A 13,575-nucleotide genomic window follows, 5' to 3' on the forward strand; every position below is an offset into this window, starting at 1 on the left:
CAATGACATTAACCTACTGTTCCAGTAGGGCCTATTACAGCTGAAGCAAATACATAAGGAACACAGCTGTATTTTCCACTTAAACGGATCTTGGGATTAGTTCGAAAACTTAATCAACTTCACTCGTTTGGTATTAAAACAATTCATTCTGATTTGGTCTGGTTTAGTGTTTGGTTTACTTTGTTTTTCAATCCTCACTCCAACGTCCACAAGCAACTTCTGCCCCAGACAATTCCTTCAATTGCTCAGAGTTAGAACTTCCACTAACATTCATCGTTTTTTATTCCAAAGCAATGAAAAATATTCATGCCAAAAGAGGTGGAAACTTTCTAACTTACAGAGAAAGTGATAACAACAACAACAACAAAAAACATTCTGAAATTTCACTTTAAACCAAAATACTATACATTTCTAAATCTGAAAATCAAGAAGACACCTAATGATTGGCTTAAAAAATCTCATGGAAGGTCACTTCCAACTTACCAAACACATTTCCAGTGATTTCAGCAGGTTCAACTACTGCATATAGATTTCACACAAAATCATGGCTAAAAATCAGTTTTAAAAAACAAGATAAATCAGTCAAGTCAATGACACTGTAACTGTAAGAATGAGGATTGCCTGTGCAAGACAGCACAAACATGTTTGCAAATTACACAGATTTTTAAAAATTTCAGATCAGATATTGTTCTAATTTCTCTTTGATTACATGAAAGTGAACAAAATGCAGCCTAGATGTTAGACTTCTCCTTAACAGAAGCTCAGGCCTTGCAGTACACATCATATTTTAGCTTTGCTCCCAGCTTGGTTCCTTCTAAGCATACTTTGAATTTGGCGTCCATTTCCTGATTCTGAGCTTCAGTGAAAAGATTTTTCCAGTCCCCAACAACACCTGGAATATAAAGAAAAGTAAAACAATAGCCCTGAATGTAAGGACAAGGGAGTATGGTTTAAAACAAATAATATCATGCCTCTTGTTATATTTCAGGATAATCCACTTTAAAAAAGAATCTGATCAAGGAATACACTCTGCTTCTTTACTTTCAGTGTCCTTAAGAGAATGTGAACAGAAGTGGGACATGGGAAGCTACTGGTCTGCCTTTTGCCTTATGCAGTTGCAGAAGTCTGTAAAAGATGATCAGCAGCTATGAAAAGAACTCAAAAAATTCAAAGATGTGGCTTTTAACTGCGAGAGAGTAGTGTGCACAACCAGACACTACCCTAAGCTGCAGTCTACTTGTGATCTAGATTTTGGGGGAGTTCACTGCTGAGGTATTCTGGGTCTACAGCTCTAGTATTAGCCACAGCTAAAAGGCATGGCTCAACCTGTAGAGCATCTGGATTCAACAAACTGAGTGAGGTTCCTAGGCAACCACAAAGGTTATTTAGGAAATCCAAGAAGAAAAATCTTTGGAGATACTTTGCAGATCAAGTGCCAGGCTAACCTCAGTAGTCACAGAAGCCAAAACAAAATTCTTTGCTTTAATTGGTGCTTGCTGCAAACCGTGACCGAAGGGTGTGCTACCTGGAAGGCACTTCTGCTAACCACATTATGCAGGGCTTTTCTGAATGATACTGGCACTTATGATGAAATCAGTTGATAGCATTCTGAAGCACCAGCAGTGTTTCCTAAGTTCCAACCCCGAAAATTATGCATAAAAATTAATCACTTACTCATCCAAATCCATTTGTCCAAGATGCAGCTACCATTCACAAATCTTGCAAAATATGCTGCTTGTTTGCTGTAAACAAATTTACCTTTGCGGAAAAGAACTGTGCCAACAGCACCATGAGTCTCCTGAGCCTTGTTCTTCACTGCCTGGAAAGTAGCCCTGTCTGCAATGGACTGGATCTGCTCTGTTGTTGGGAAGAATCCAAAGAATTCTGCTATTTGCTTTACACCAGAAGCCAGATTCTGAAAACAATGCAGCAAGAGGGGATCATATTATATGCTTCCTCTAAAAAAGGACCTACCCACTTGGGACACACATGGCCATCACCTACTAACACCATCTTCCTTCACAGTACATTTTGTATGTTACACTGGAGCTCAGTTTTTATATAGCCAGATTCAATTTGTTCCTAAATGGATACTTGATTTTGCCTTCAGAAACCTGTGCTATTTGCTTCTAATTTCAGCAGTTTTCAGGAAATGGGCTCAGATTGTCTTGACCATAAGTACATAGTGACTGCTTTACCTCTTTCAGGTCTTCATACATTACAATCATAGTGTTCTCATCGTCAATGTGTTTGTTCCAGGTGACTGCATGGTCAAAATAAGATCCCCAGCCAACTGTGAAGAGAAAAAAGCATCAGTGTGATCCCTTTTTACTGCTGTGTGCTTATTTCCCTCTGACTGAAGGATTGCTCTCTGTGGCTCACCAGTTACGTCCATGAAGAAAAACAGAACAGTCTGTCCTTTAGGTGGTACCATACTGCATATCAGAACAATAGAGACTTCCATTGGACTTTTGTAGGTAGGTGGCTTCCACACAGGAACATGTACTTCCCATGTGCTTCCCCTCCATTTCTGTATTGTCATTAAAGATATCTCTTAAGAGCCAAAGCTAAACATCATTCTAAATCTAAAATCTAAGTTCCTTACAGGGTTTTTGGCCTCGTATATGGGAACACAACAAACAGTAATTCCATTACCATCATTTCAGATCTGTAGCACTGCCTCCATTACTAACTGACAGGATTTTATCCCAGTGCCATTATCAAGCTGCCAGGCAACTCCCCTTGCTTCCAAGAGCAAAATATCCAGAAGCAAAGTATCTTTTGGGCTTTCTCCCCATTTTTGCATTTAGCTATCTCCTTTATCATGAGGTATGGCCACCAGTGAATTAATTATGACACAGCTGTTTTCCCACTAGTCCCATTTAGATGTTTTCAAATATTTTCTTCTGTTGTTTCTTCAGCTACATTCAGTAACTATTACCATACCTTTCCCATTCATGAACTCTGAGAAGAACTCATCCCAGGAGCTGTAACTGGGGACACTTGGCACATTCTTGTGGAAATGAAAAAATGAAACAGCTGTATCTTTAGGGTTTCGAAACAACACTAGTATCTGGAGCGGGAGAAAGAGATCAACAACTTTAGATCATTTATTTCCCCTGGCAACCAAAATGACAGTAAAACCAAACATTCTGCAATCAATAACTTAGCAGGAACCACAGAATATTTTCATTGTTAGGTAAGGCATAGAGAACAAGTTTATAACATGTCATAATAAAGGCCTTGTAACCACTCCTAAGATTTGCCTATAGCCCTGAAGCAGCTGTAGGAAGGAGCAGTTGGAAAAACTGTAGTACTGTTATGGAAAACTATCTCTTAACTACCCAAAACCTGGGAAATGTGAAAGAACCATTCACCAGCCCACTGGTAGGAAAAGCTCCATTTCATTCTTCTTCAGGAAACCACAGCTGCTACAATCGTCTCCCGTTTTTCAAAGCATGGCAACAATGTATTTGAAATCCTAAGAAACTGCAATCCTTGGAGACAGTAAACACTTCTGTGAACAAGCTATACATAAAACAGGAAAAAAATACTCATAGAACATGGCTAAAACCCGCATTCCTTAACTAGTTCCTCCCTTCATTTGTGGTACATTTTCTAACTGCTATGTACTTAACTGCTATGTACCTTTTGTTGTTCAGTGACTTGGAACCAGAAATACTGAAATTTTTTAAATGTAATTCTATATGGAGACAGTCAGGGTCTCAAGAGGTACTGCTGTCACATTAATTCTTACCATGGCTATATGTAGACAAGAGTAGCATAGAAGAGAAAAGCATGACACTTCAACCATTTTTTGAGCACCGTGACAGCTTCTAGATTTGTTCTTCGTTTATGTGCCACTAATGTTTTTGTGCTAAGACAGTCCAGAGGTCATATAATCATAGAATGGCCTGGGTTGAAAAGGAGCACAATGATCATCGAGTTTCAGCCCCCTTGCTATGTGCAGGGCCACCAACCACCAGACAAGGCTGCCTAGAGCCACATCCAGCCTGGCCTTGGATGCCTCCAGGGATGGGGCGTCCACAACCTCCCTGGGCAACTTGTTCCAGTTCCAAGTTCTTTTCCCTCAATGACATTTGCTAGGGTGCAAGAAAAGGATGTAGCCCCAAATGACATTCATGCATGTTAGTGCTGCCAATGAAATTAGGCTTGTTCTTAGGAAGAGGAAGGATTTAAAAAAAAAAAAAAAAAAGAAAAAAGTCCACCTTGGCTTTGTTCTTGAAAATAGACTTCGGGAGGAAATCATAATTCAGATGTGTTGCCAAAATCCTTGGAGATGGAATCTGCTTCATCCTCTTTAGAAATAAACAGAACAATAAGTGAGAACAGGTTTATTACATGGGTGCAGCAACAATCTGCCAGCATGAGTCGCCTGCGTGAAGCAGCTCCTAATCAAAAGGCATTACTCATCCAAGATTATCCTTTTTTACCCTCTCAGGAGAAATATCTTTACTTGCTACATGACTTCATTTTAATAACTTGCTTGCGGGGGTGCAGGAGAGAAAACTACAGACTTGAAGTAGGTTCTTTTCACTAACCTGATATTTATCTGGATCTCCACATTCAATAAATGGTAGCTCTGTTCTTACAGGTTTACTCTGAATAGTTGTAAATATCAAATCATTTAAAATCTGGATAAGCCAATTCACACCTGGATCAAGAAACCCAGAGAACAAAACAAAACATATGAGAGGTTTATGTAAGATCTCAGAGCCTTCTCATTACATGGCTTAATTCAGCATAATAGACAATAATAGTCATCAAATTACAGATTCAAATAAAATTAAAGCTCTCAAATGACTATAAATAATGTTTTCTGTTAACAAGATCCTCAACAGCTTCTTAACTGTGACCTTCTTGGCTCACTTACAAATGATATGTGGAAAGCATCAGGAGTAGAATTGACACAACAATATGTTGTGTATTTTTAATATATCATAAAACAATCAGTGACAGACAATGAAGGCAGCTTTCCTGTCATTTACAGAGAAACACTTGGAAAGTGTCCAGGTAGGAGTAGGAAGGAACGAACAAGGAGTTTCATTCATCTGTCAGAATTTTCTGCCCCTCTCCCTGCACTGAGTCGAGGATGAAACAGAGCCATCTATTCAGCATTACCAGCAGCACTTGTCCTACACTGTGCCTGTTGCTTTCTCCACAAAAAGACTGCCAGAAGAAGGGCTAGAGGAGCTGCAGCCCACCAGACGCCTGCATCTTTCCCATTGGAAACCACCTTGCAGTGAAGACCTACCATGCATGATGGGCTGGGTGCCAGACCTTGTCGGGAATAACCCACTTGGCCAGGGAAAACCTGCTGATAAACCTGGGGAAGCACACCAACTCAATATGAGTGAACAGCTTCGTTTATTGGTAACCACAGCAGACCTTATATAGATACAGAACCCGAAACCATGGTTATAAACAACTCTATAAATCACATACCTAGGGTACAGTGGTTAGACAAGCATGCCGAAGGAACAAAGGCGAGCATTCCAGAAACCTATTCACCAAGCACCGCTGCTTAGGTACAATCTGTGCTGTATTCCAAGCATAAACTGTCCCTGGCTCCTAAGCCACGCAAGCTAGTTCGAGCCATCTTCTAGAAACCCAGATTCAGATACAGAATAAAACCCACTGCAATTCCCCCCTTTTTATTTTATGGACGCATCTCAAGATATTCCAAGGAGCTATGACCTCCTTGCTCCTTAAGCCAATCTTGAATGAACTCATTCGTCGAAAACGTTGTACTAAATACCGGCATGGCTCGAGGGGGATCGATTGCCCTTTGAAGACAGCCATATACAATTCGTCCACATATAATTATCAATAGCAAGATCACTAACCATCGCAAACCTTCTTTTATCAGGCCGTATGCCCATGAGGAAAGGCCTGGAAAAGTAGAACGAAGCCAATCATCTATGGGATTATGATCTTTACTCACAGATTGCGTGTGATTTAGGAGCCAGCGAATCTGCTTATGTATGGAATCACTATGATCAGACAAATTAAAACAACACATTCCCTCAAAATCAGTACACCGGCGTCCCTGCGCTAACAGCAAAAAGTCTATAGCTGCTCTATTTTGCAACACCGCGTGCCGTAAACTGTCCATGTCCTCCAGCATTTCTTCAAGGATCTGGGACGTAATATTGCTTTGTTTGACTGTCCAACATGCCAATCGCTCAATCTGCTTCAAGGCTTGTGCAGCCGCCAGACCTGGTGCTAGGATAGACGCAAAGATGTTCGCAGTGACCGTCCATAGCTGTACCTCGTCACGACAATCCTCAGTCAGAATCACTGCCGAGCGTTGATCCCTCAGGCGGTCGTCTCCAGATAGCATCCTGTTGATGTTCATCCATTCCGCTCGCCGTGGTGCAAACAAGGTTAGCTTTCCTAAATAGCAGGGTCCTCCTACTATATTCTTAGGTACCCCAGCCCATGCCCTATCCCCACAAATTAGAAATATACCGGGGGGAAGGGCTTTTGCTGTATTCATATTGACTAGGGTCTCCAGCTGTATCTTCTCTTGTGCTATCTGCAAGCCGTTTTTCTGTAATTGCTCCTGTAGGAAAACTTCTTGTTGCATAGTAAAAGGTTCAGATTGAGCAAACAAAATATCATCCATGTAATGATAAATGATAGCATGAGACCAAGCTTTTCTGACCGGTGCTAACGCGTAATCAACAAACAACTGGCATAAGGTAGGGCTATTTTTCATCCCCTGCGGAAGCACGACCCATTGATAGCGCGCCGCTGGCATGCTCTTATTGATTGCTGGCAATGTAAAAGCAAAGCGTTCTGAATCATCAGGGTGAATTTTGATTGTAAAAAAGCAATCCTTCAGATCAATTATTAACAGATGCCATGACTCCGGGACCATTGATGGGTTTGGCAATCCCAGTTGCAATGCCCCCATTGCTTGCATTTGATTATTAATAGCACGCAGATCATGTAGCAGCCGATATTTCCCTGATTTTTTCTTAATCACAAAAATAGGAGTATTCCAAGGGCTGGTAGAAGGCACGATATGCCCTTGCTGCAATTGCTCTTGTACCAACTGACTGGCATACTGCAGGCTTTCCTGTTTCAACGGCCACTGATCAATCCAAATGGGATGATCAGAAATCCATCGCAATCGGATCGGGAAAGCCCATGCAGTGGCCGTTAGGGAAAACCCGAAGACTACAAGACTAGCTAGAACGAAGCTAGCAAAAGTTTCCTCTCTGCCCTGCTTAATTGATAAATATGATGGTGTCGGCTTTGACGTCTTTACCATGTTATATGCATCCCGCGCCAAGTTCATACTTTCCATACAAACCTCAGGTCCCATCTGGACCTGAATGTCAGGGCGAGAAAACATACTGCTGCCTGTCAACTGATCAACCGTAACCTGAAACAACGGGTGGTGCATATCCTGCGGGGTCTGTGCAGACAGCTCACACAGCCGCCGCCAATGTGCTTGCCACAACATCTGCTCAGAGGGCTTCATAATCATGCGCATTATAGTTTTTATGTCCTCCGGAACCAAAATGCTACTAGCCCACATATACGTCAACAGCTGTCGAGCCGGTTCACTATGTAACCCATGCTCAGCCACTGTAGCCCGCAACTGAAATAACATTTTCCAACCGATTGGCACATGTACCCCATGAACCTCACCATCCGGTCCTGCATCATAACGAATTGGAAAAGCTTGACTCACAACCTCCACTATATCCATTTTCCCCTGATGTGCGGCTTGTTCCGCAATCTTAGCCCAATTAAGTCTTGTAATCCGTCTATTTTTCCCTATTTGAGTAACATTGTCACAGCCCTTTTGCTCATTTCTCTTTGGCAAGACCCCCGCCGGCACAGGTGCAGAGGCGAGTGGAGGGGGGGGGGGGGCAAGTCCCCATTACCTTCCTCCTCAGGGAATAAGTCGGGCTCAGAGTCCGACTCTTCCTTTCGTGGAGCGCTGGGCAAAACGTAATTATCCAACTTAACGGGGACAGGGATGCCCATAGATGGATGAGGGGGATCCTGGATTCTCCCCGTAGCTGTCCCAACCCCCAATTGCTGAGCTGCCTGACCGGCCATATCCTGCTCCACCTTATGTCTCTTAATACAGTTAATAATCTCTCTCCAAGGCTTCATCAATTTCTTAGCCTCCTTTTTATCATCAATCACCTGATCCCAAAGTATATCACCACACGTACGCCACTCATCAACATTAAATAAGGTTCCTGCATGCAAGAACACCCCTGCCGATCGCCCGAAATCTAAAACGCTCGGTACCGACTTTAAAACTCCCGTATCCACCCCGCGTTTTTCTAAAAAACGTAAAAGCAATTGTTGGGCTACCTCCCGCTCCATTCCGTCTGATGGAGATCCGCAATCCGCCTTCCGCGGTCGCGCTCAGCTGGCCAGCTATTCACACAGGTTTGCCCTCCGAGTCTGCCCTGGTTGTTAACCGCATAAGCCTCGCAACGCCAGGCACATCAGTCAGGTCCCTGTTCGGGCGCCAAATGTCGGGAATAACCCACTTGGCCAGGGAAAACCTGCTGATAAACCTGGGGAAGCACACCAACTCAATATGAGTGAACAGCTTCGTTTATTGGTAACCACAGCAGACCTTATATAGATACAGAACCCGAAACCATGGTTATAAACAACTCTATAAATCACATACCTAGGGTACAGTGGTTAGACAAGCATGCCGAAGGAACAAAGGCGAGCATTCCAGAAACCTATTCACCAAGCACCGCTGCTTAGGTACAATCTGTGCTATATTCCAAGCATAAACTGTCCCTGGCTCCTAAGCCACGCAAGCTAGTTCGAGCCATCTTCTAGAAACCCAGATTCAGATACAGAATAAAACCCACTGCAAGACCTGCTGGAGCAGCACACTTTCCTCCATGCTCCATGCCCTCCTGCAGCTGCTTTGTGTTGCCCTCAGGTTTTCCAGAACTCTATGGATGCCCCAATGACAGCTGATGGGACAGACTGAGGGAACGGTGTGTTCACCACAGACCACAGCATCCTCCAAAGGCCTCGCAGAGATGCACTTGCAGGGCTTCCCACTGAGGCCATGGAGCTGTGGCTGCAGAGAGCTGCCTCAGCCTCCTGTGTGTCACCAGTCCCCCATGAATGCAGCTGACAGAGGCACTAGCACACACACAGGATGCAAACAGCTTTAACCTCATGCTTTCAGCTTTAACCTCAACTTCAGAAAGTTATTCCCAGAAAGCAGGTCTTCCACCCTGTGTTACATGAAGTGGCTCAGGATTTATACAATAATGTGTATGCAATTTGTACACATCATACAGTGCTTTGTAATACATCTACATATATAGAAATCGTAAGGTATTTGGTGTTGTATAAATAAAAGACATTTAATTATGCATGAGATTTATCCCAATCTCCTGTTTACACAAAAAACAGAGCTGAAATCATTAAGAGTCATTAAACCCATGTCTTCAGCTGCCCACTATAAGCTGAATGTGCACAAAAGCTGATTTTATTTTAACAAAAATCTACAACTGATAAACCTAAAATGCCTAGCCTCTAAATCCCCTCTTGGCTTCTCAACCATCCTCAGTACCACCTCACAAATGTGTCTCTCTGCATCAGCCTGAGTTTTCCTCCCCACTGCACACACGAGATCTTGGGGAAATGCTACATATAGCAAGACTTTATTGTAACTTATCCTTCATAATCCTCAGTAAGTAAAAGGAATGAGGACAACATTAAAGTTTTGAAGGGCCATCAAACATATTCATAATCATCTAAAAATTACGTATGACCATAGAGTTTGAGCCTGGCATGGAAAATATCTGTGAAGCTGGCAGAGGAAGCCAGCCATCAGACCTCAGATGCAGGCAGTACTACAACTCCACATCTGCCAAACTCTATGAGAAAATAAAGCCAAGCTTCTGCCTATAGCCTATCTTTATAAGTTCCAGCCAAACCCTGGACACAAAGCCAACAGAATCAAAGTCAAAAACAAAGATGTGTATTTCACTTGTTGTGTCACCTCCCTCCTTTTGTACTTTTGTGTGCCCTCTCCTTCTCTTGGCTCAATGTTCTGTCTCACAGCTAGCATATATTTACTACAAACACCACAGGCTTACTTCTTCAGTGCCTAAATGCACGACAGTTTATTATCAGAACTGAGCAAAACAAAACCATAGGAACTGACCATGCTCTTCACTTTGCTGCGTGAGATTTTGGCTAAGGACTTTCCTATTAGAGCTCAATGTGAGCACATCAGCTGTGATAGTGCATTGAATTCCTCCTCTGGACCCACGCTCTCTCAGCAGCCCCTAGCTTCTGTTACTTGCGTCTCAAAGTAGAAACATAGGCTTAGAAAGAGCTTCCTTCTTTATCAAAACCCGGCCCTTCTTTGTAAGTAAACGTGTCATACAAGGCACAACACTGATCAAAATCAGCTAGCTGGTAGGTTGGTTGGTTGTAGAGTGGTTTTTTTTTACCCTCACCACTTCTATTGCACCTTTCTTCCTTTCTGCTGACCTTTGACTACAAGATTTTTAATTCCAGTATGCTATAATATCATAATATATTATAATATATATGTAATAACATATAGAATAATATAACATATAATATATATATATCACAATGCAATTACAAAGCAAAATACAATAATGATAGTAAATACACTGCCAAGAAAATTATTATTATCTTACAAGTACAGATGCTGCACACTGCCACATCCTACTCCTTGCGAGTCTAATGCGTAAAACTTCATTGCTTCTGCACATTACACTACATTATATTACTAATATTCTTTTCAGAATGCAATTTATCACACTGGCAGAGGTATCTTGCTCCACTGATAAATAAAAACTATGGTCTTTACTCTCACAAAATAGTTTGATTGCTAAAACATTTCATCCTTTCAGAAGCATACATCATGCTAAAAACCAGTGGAACAGATCACATAATTAAATAAAGCAGGGAAAAAACCTGCTGCCTCTGCTTGTAACAGAAATGCCCATAATCCTCACACAATGTAAAACCATTATTTTCCTTCTTACTGTGTCAGCTAATTAGTTACTGTACCACAGACAACAGCAAGTAATTTATAATGTATTCACCGCATTTGGGGTAAGACACCAGCACCATATCATCTCTTCTGGCTTCCAGGTTCTCCAGGGCTTGGAATGTCTCTGTGCTGCACACTGTGACTGGATAAGGAGTCCCCCGGTAGGAGAACAGCATGTCCTTCAGGGTAAACCCTTCAGACTTTGCCAGTGCTTTATTTATTTCATCTACAAAAGCTTTATTCTCCTCAGCCATGGTTACCAACTTCTGCTGGGACATGAAACTACTGGTCTAATGCCATTAAGTGCCTTTAAATATACATTTTTAAGGGGCGGACCAGAAATTGTTGGTGATATTTCTGCATCTCCCGTTCCCCCCACCAAAAAAAAAAAAAAAAAAAACAACAAACAAATAAACCTAAGAATTTGATCATTTCTTTCCCTTCTCACCTTTCTGAAAATGAAAACAGGGTTTTCACTTTCAGAATGTTGCCTATCCATAATTGGCAGAGGAGAAATTACTTCAGGAGCAAATCCCAGTGAGAACAAGTAGAGCAAGTAATACTAGTGAGCTCAGCCACCAGAGAATACTGAATTGGGAAAGAATTGCTCTGTAAGAAAATGCAGCAAGATATTAAATCCAATCTTACATAACATTAATACGAAAAAAAGCCTCAGAAAAAAAATGTCCCTAATAAAAATTTAAGAATTTAAAAAAGAGAGATTTTGGCAATAAACTCAACCTCAGACAAGAGAAACAGGTAACAAGTAACAAAAAACAATGAAATCAAAACCAAAGAACAGAAAGAACAATACAGAGAAGGAAGCGGTGCTACCATTTTGGTTTCAAAATATCACTGTAGCTACCCACTGCCTTTAAACGTATTTTTTATGTTAAAAAGAACAATTAAACACTGGTGTAGTGCAGGCTTTTCCAACACACTCATTAAAAAGGGACTCATTAAAAAGGGACCCTTGTCCCTTTTTTAATGTCTTATATATCTGCCACGATTTTCCCTGCTGGGATGTGCAGAGGGGCACAGGGCTGGTTCAGGAGGGGCAGAGCAGCTCCTCCATTGGGCTGAGCAGCACGAGAGCTGTACTGAAGAAAATTAATTTCCTTTTGCAACATTACCCATACAGTTGATCAATGGAAGCCACTTGGTATAATCTGTTTTCAATTTCAGCAAAATACTGTTTCTCGCAGCACCCTATTGGACAAAATGGGGAGGACACACCTAGACTAAAGTGTAACGTGATGGGTGAACAACTTTCTAATAGGTTGGCTCAAAGGATTGTAATAATCAATATATATTGGGCTGACAGGCAGTCACTGGTGGGCTTCCTCAAGGCTTCTTTTTAGGGGCAGTTCTCTTCAGTGAGTTGGATAAAGGACTTGAATGTACACTAAGGAAGTTTGAAGATGACACCAAACTGGGGCAGAGAGGCCTTGCAAAGAGGTCTTGACAGAGGAAGAGACTGCTGACTCGCATTCAGCTTGTCACCAACCACAGGACCTTTAACAAGAGCAAGTGCAGAGTTCTACACCTCGGATGGGACAACCTTGGATCTATGGACAAGTTGGGGGATGAGAGTTTGGAGAGCAGTCCCACAGAAAGGGATGAGGGGGGAGGTTCTGGTTGGTGACGAGCAGAATACGAGTCAGCAGTGTGCTCTGTCAGCCCCAAAGGGCCAACTGCACCCTGCAGTGTACCAGCACAGCACCGCCACCAGGCGAGGAAAGGGCATATCTTGTCCTGCTCTGCACCCTGAGGCCTCACCTCCAGCACTGAGGGCTGTTTTAGGTACCACGCTGCAAGAAAGACATAAACCCAGTAGAGTGTCCAAAAGGAACGCTACACAGATGGTGAAGGGTCTGGAGCAGATGTCTGAGGAGCACCTGAGGCTCCTGGGTTCGTTCAGCCCAGAGCAGAGGAGCTGAGGGGAGGCCCGATGGCGGCTGCAGCTCCTCACAGGGAGCGCAGGAGCAGCGCTGAGCTCTGCTCTGTGTGACAGCGATGGGTCCGAGGGAACGGCATGGAGCTGCGTCAGGGGAGGGGCGGCTGGGAGTCGGGGACAGGATCTGCGCCAGAGGACGGTGGGCACGGAACGGGCTGCACAGGGCTGCGGCCCCGAGTGTCAGAGTACAAGCAGTGTTTGGACAACGCTCTCGAACACGGGGTTTAGATTTGGTGCCATGCTGTGTTAAGCCAGGGATTGGACTCCACGGTCCTTGTGGGTCCCTTCTGACTGAGGCCGTTCAAACACACCGCTGCCAGGCCGCCCAGCTCAGCTACCACCCGTCCAGGCGCAGGCGGCAGGAGCCGACGCGGAGGTACCGCAACCCCAAGAGGCGGGGCGGGCTGACTGCGCGTGCGCAGCCTGTACAGGCCCTACCGGAAGCGCGGCCCGGGGGCTGCGGCGGCCGTGAGGAGGCGGCTGGTGGCGGGGCTGGTGGCGTTGGAGGTGGCTGGGCTGGGCGGCGCACTGCTGCTCTACCGCGCCATGG

The 13,575-nt window shown here is 43.4% G+C and overlaps 1 protein-coding gene across 1 annotated transcript; it reads right to left on the reverse strand.

The window, feature by feature from the left end:
- Positions 1-761: 761 nt before the first annotated feature.
- Positions 762-11,346, reverse strand: SULT6B1 (sulfotransferase family 6B member 1; the record flags this gene model as incomplete). Its single annotated transcript, XM_079550032.1, has 7 exons — positions 762-892; positions 1,759-1,915; positions 2,199-2,293; positions 2,947-3,073; positions 4,230-4,319; positions 4,563-4,675; positions 11,121-11,346. 7 exons carry the CDS (start codon positions 11,344-11,346, stop codon positions 762-764), a joined length of 939 nt encoding a protein of 312 aa, XP_079406158.1.
- Between the last annotated feature and the right edge of the window lie 2,229 nt (positions 11,347-13,575).

This window comes from Tetrao urogallus (genome assembly GCF_951394365.1).
Source record: "Tetrao urogallus genome assembly, chromosome: 2".
Classification (NCBI taxonomy): Eukaryota; Metazoa; Chordata; class Aves; order Galliformes; family Phasianidae; genus Tetrao; species Tetrao urogallus.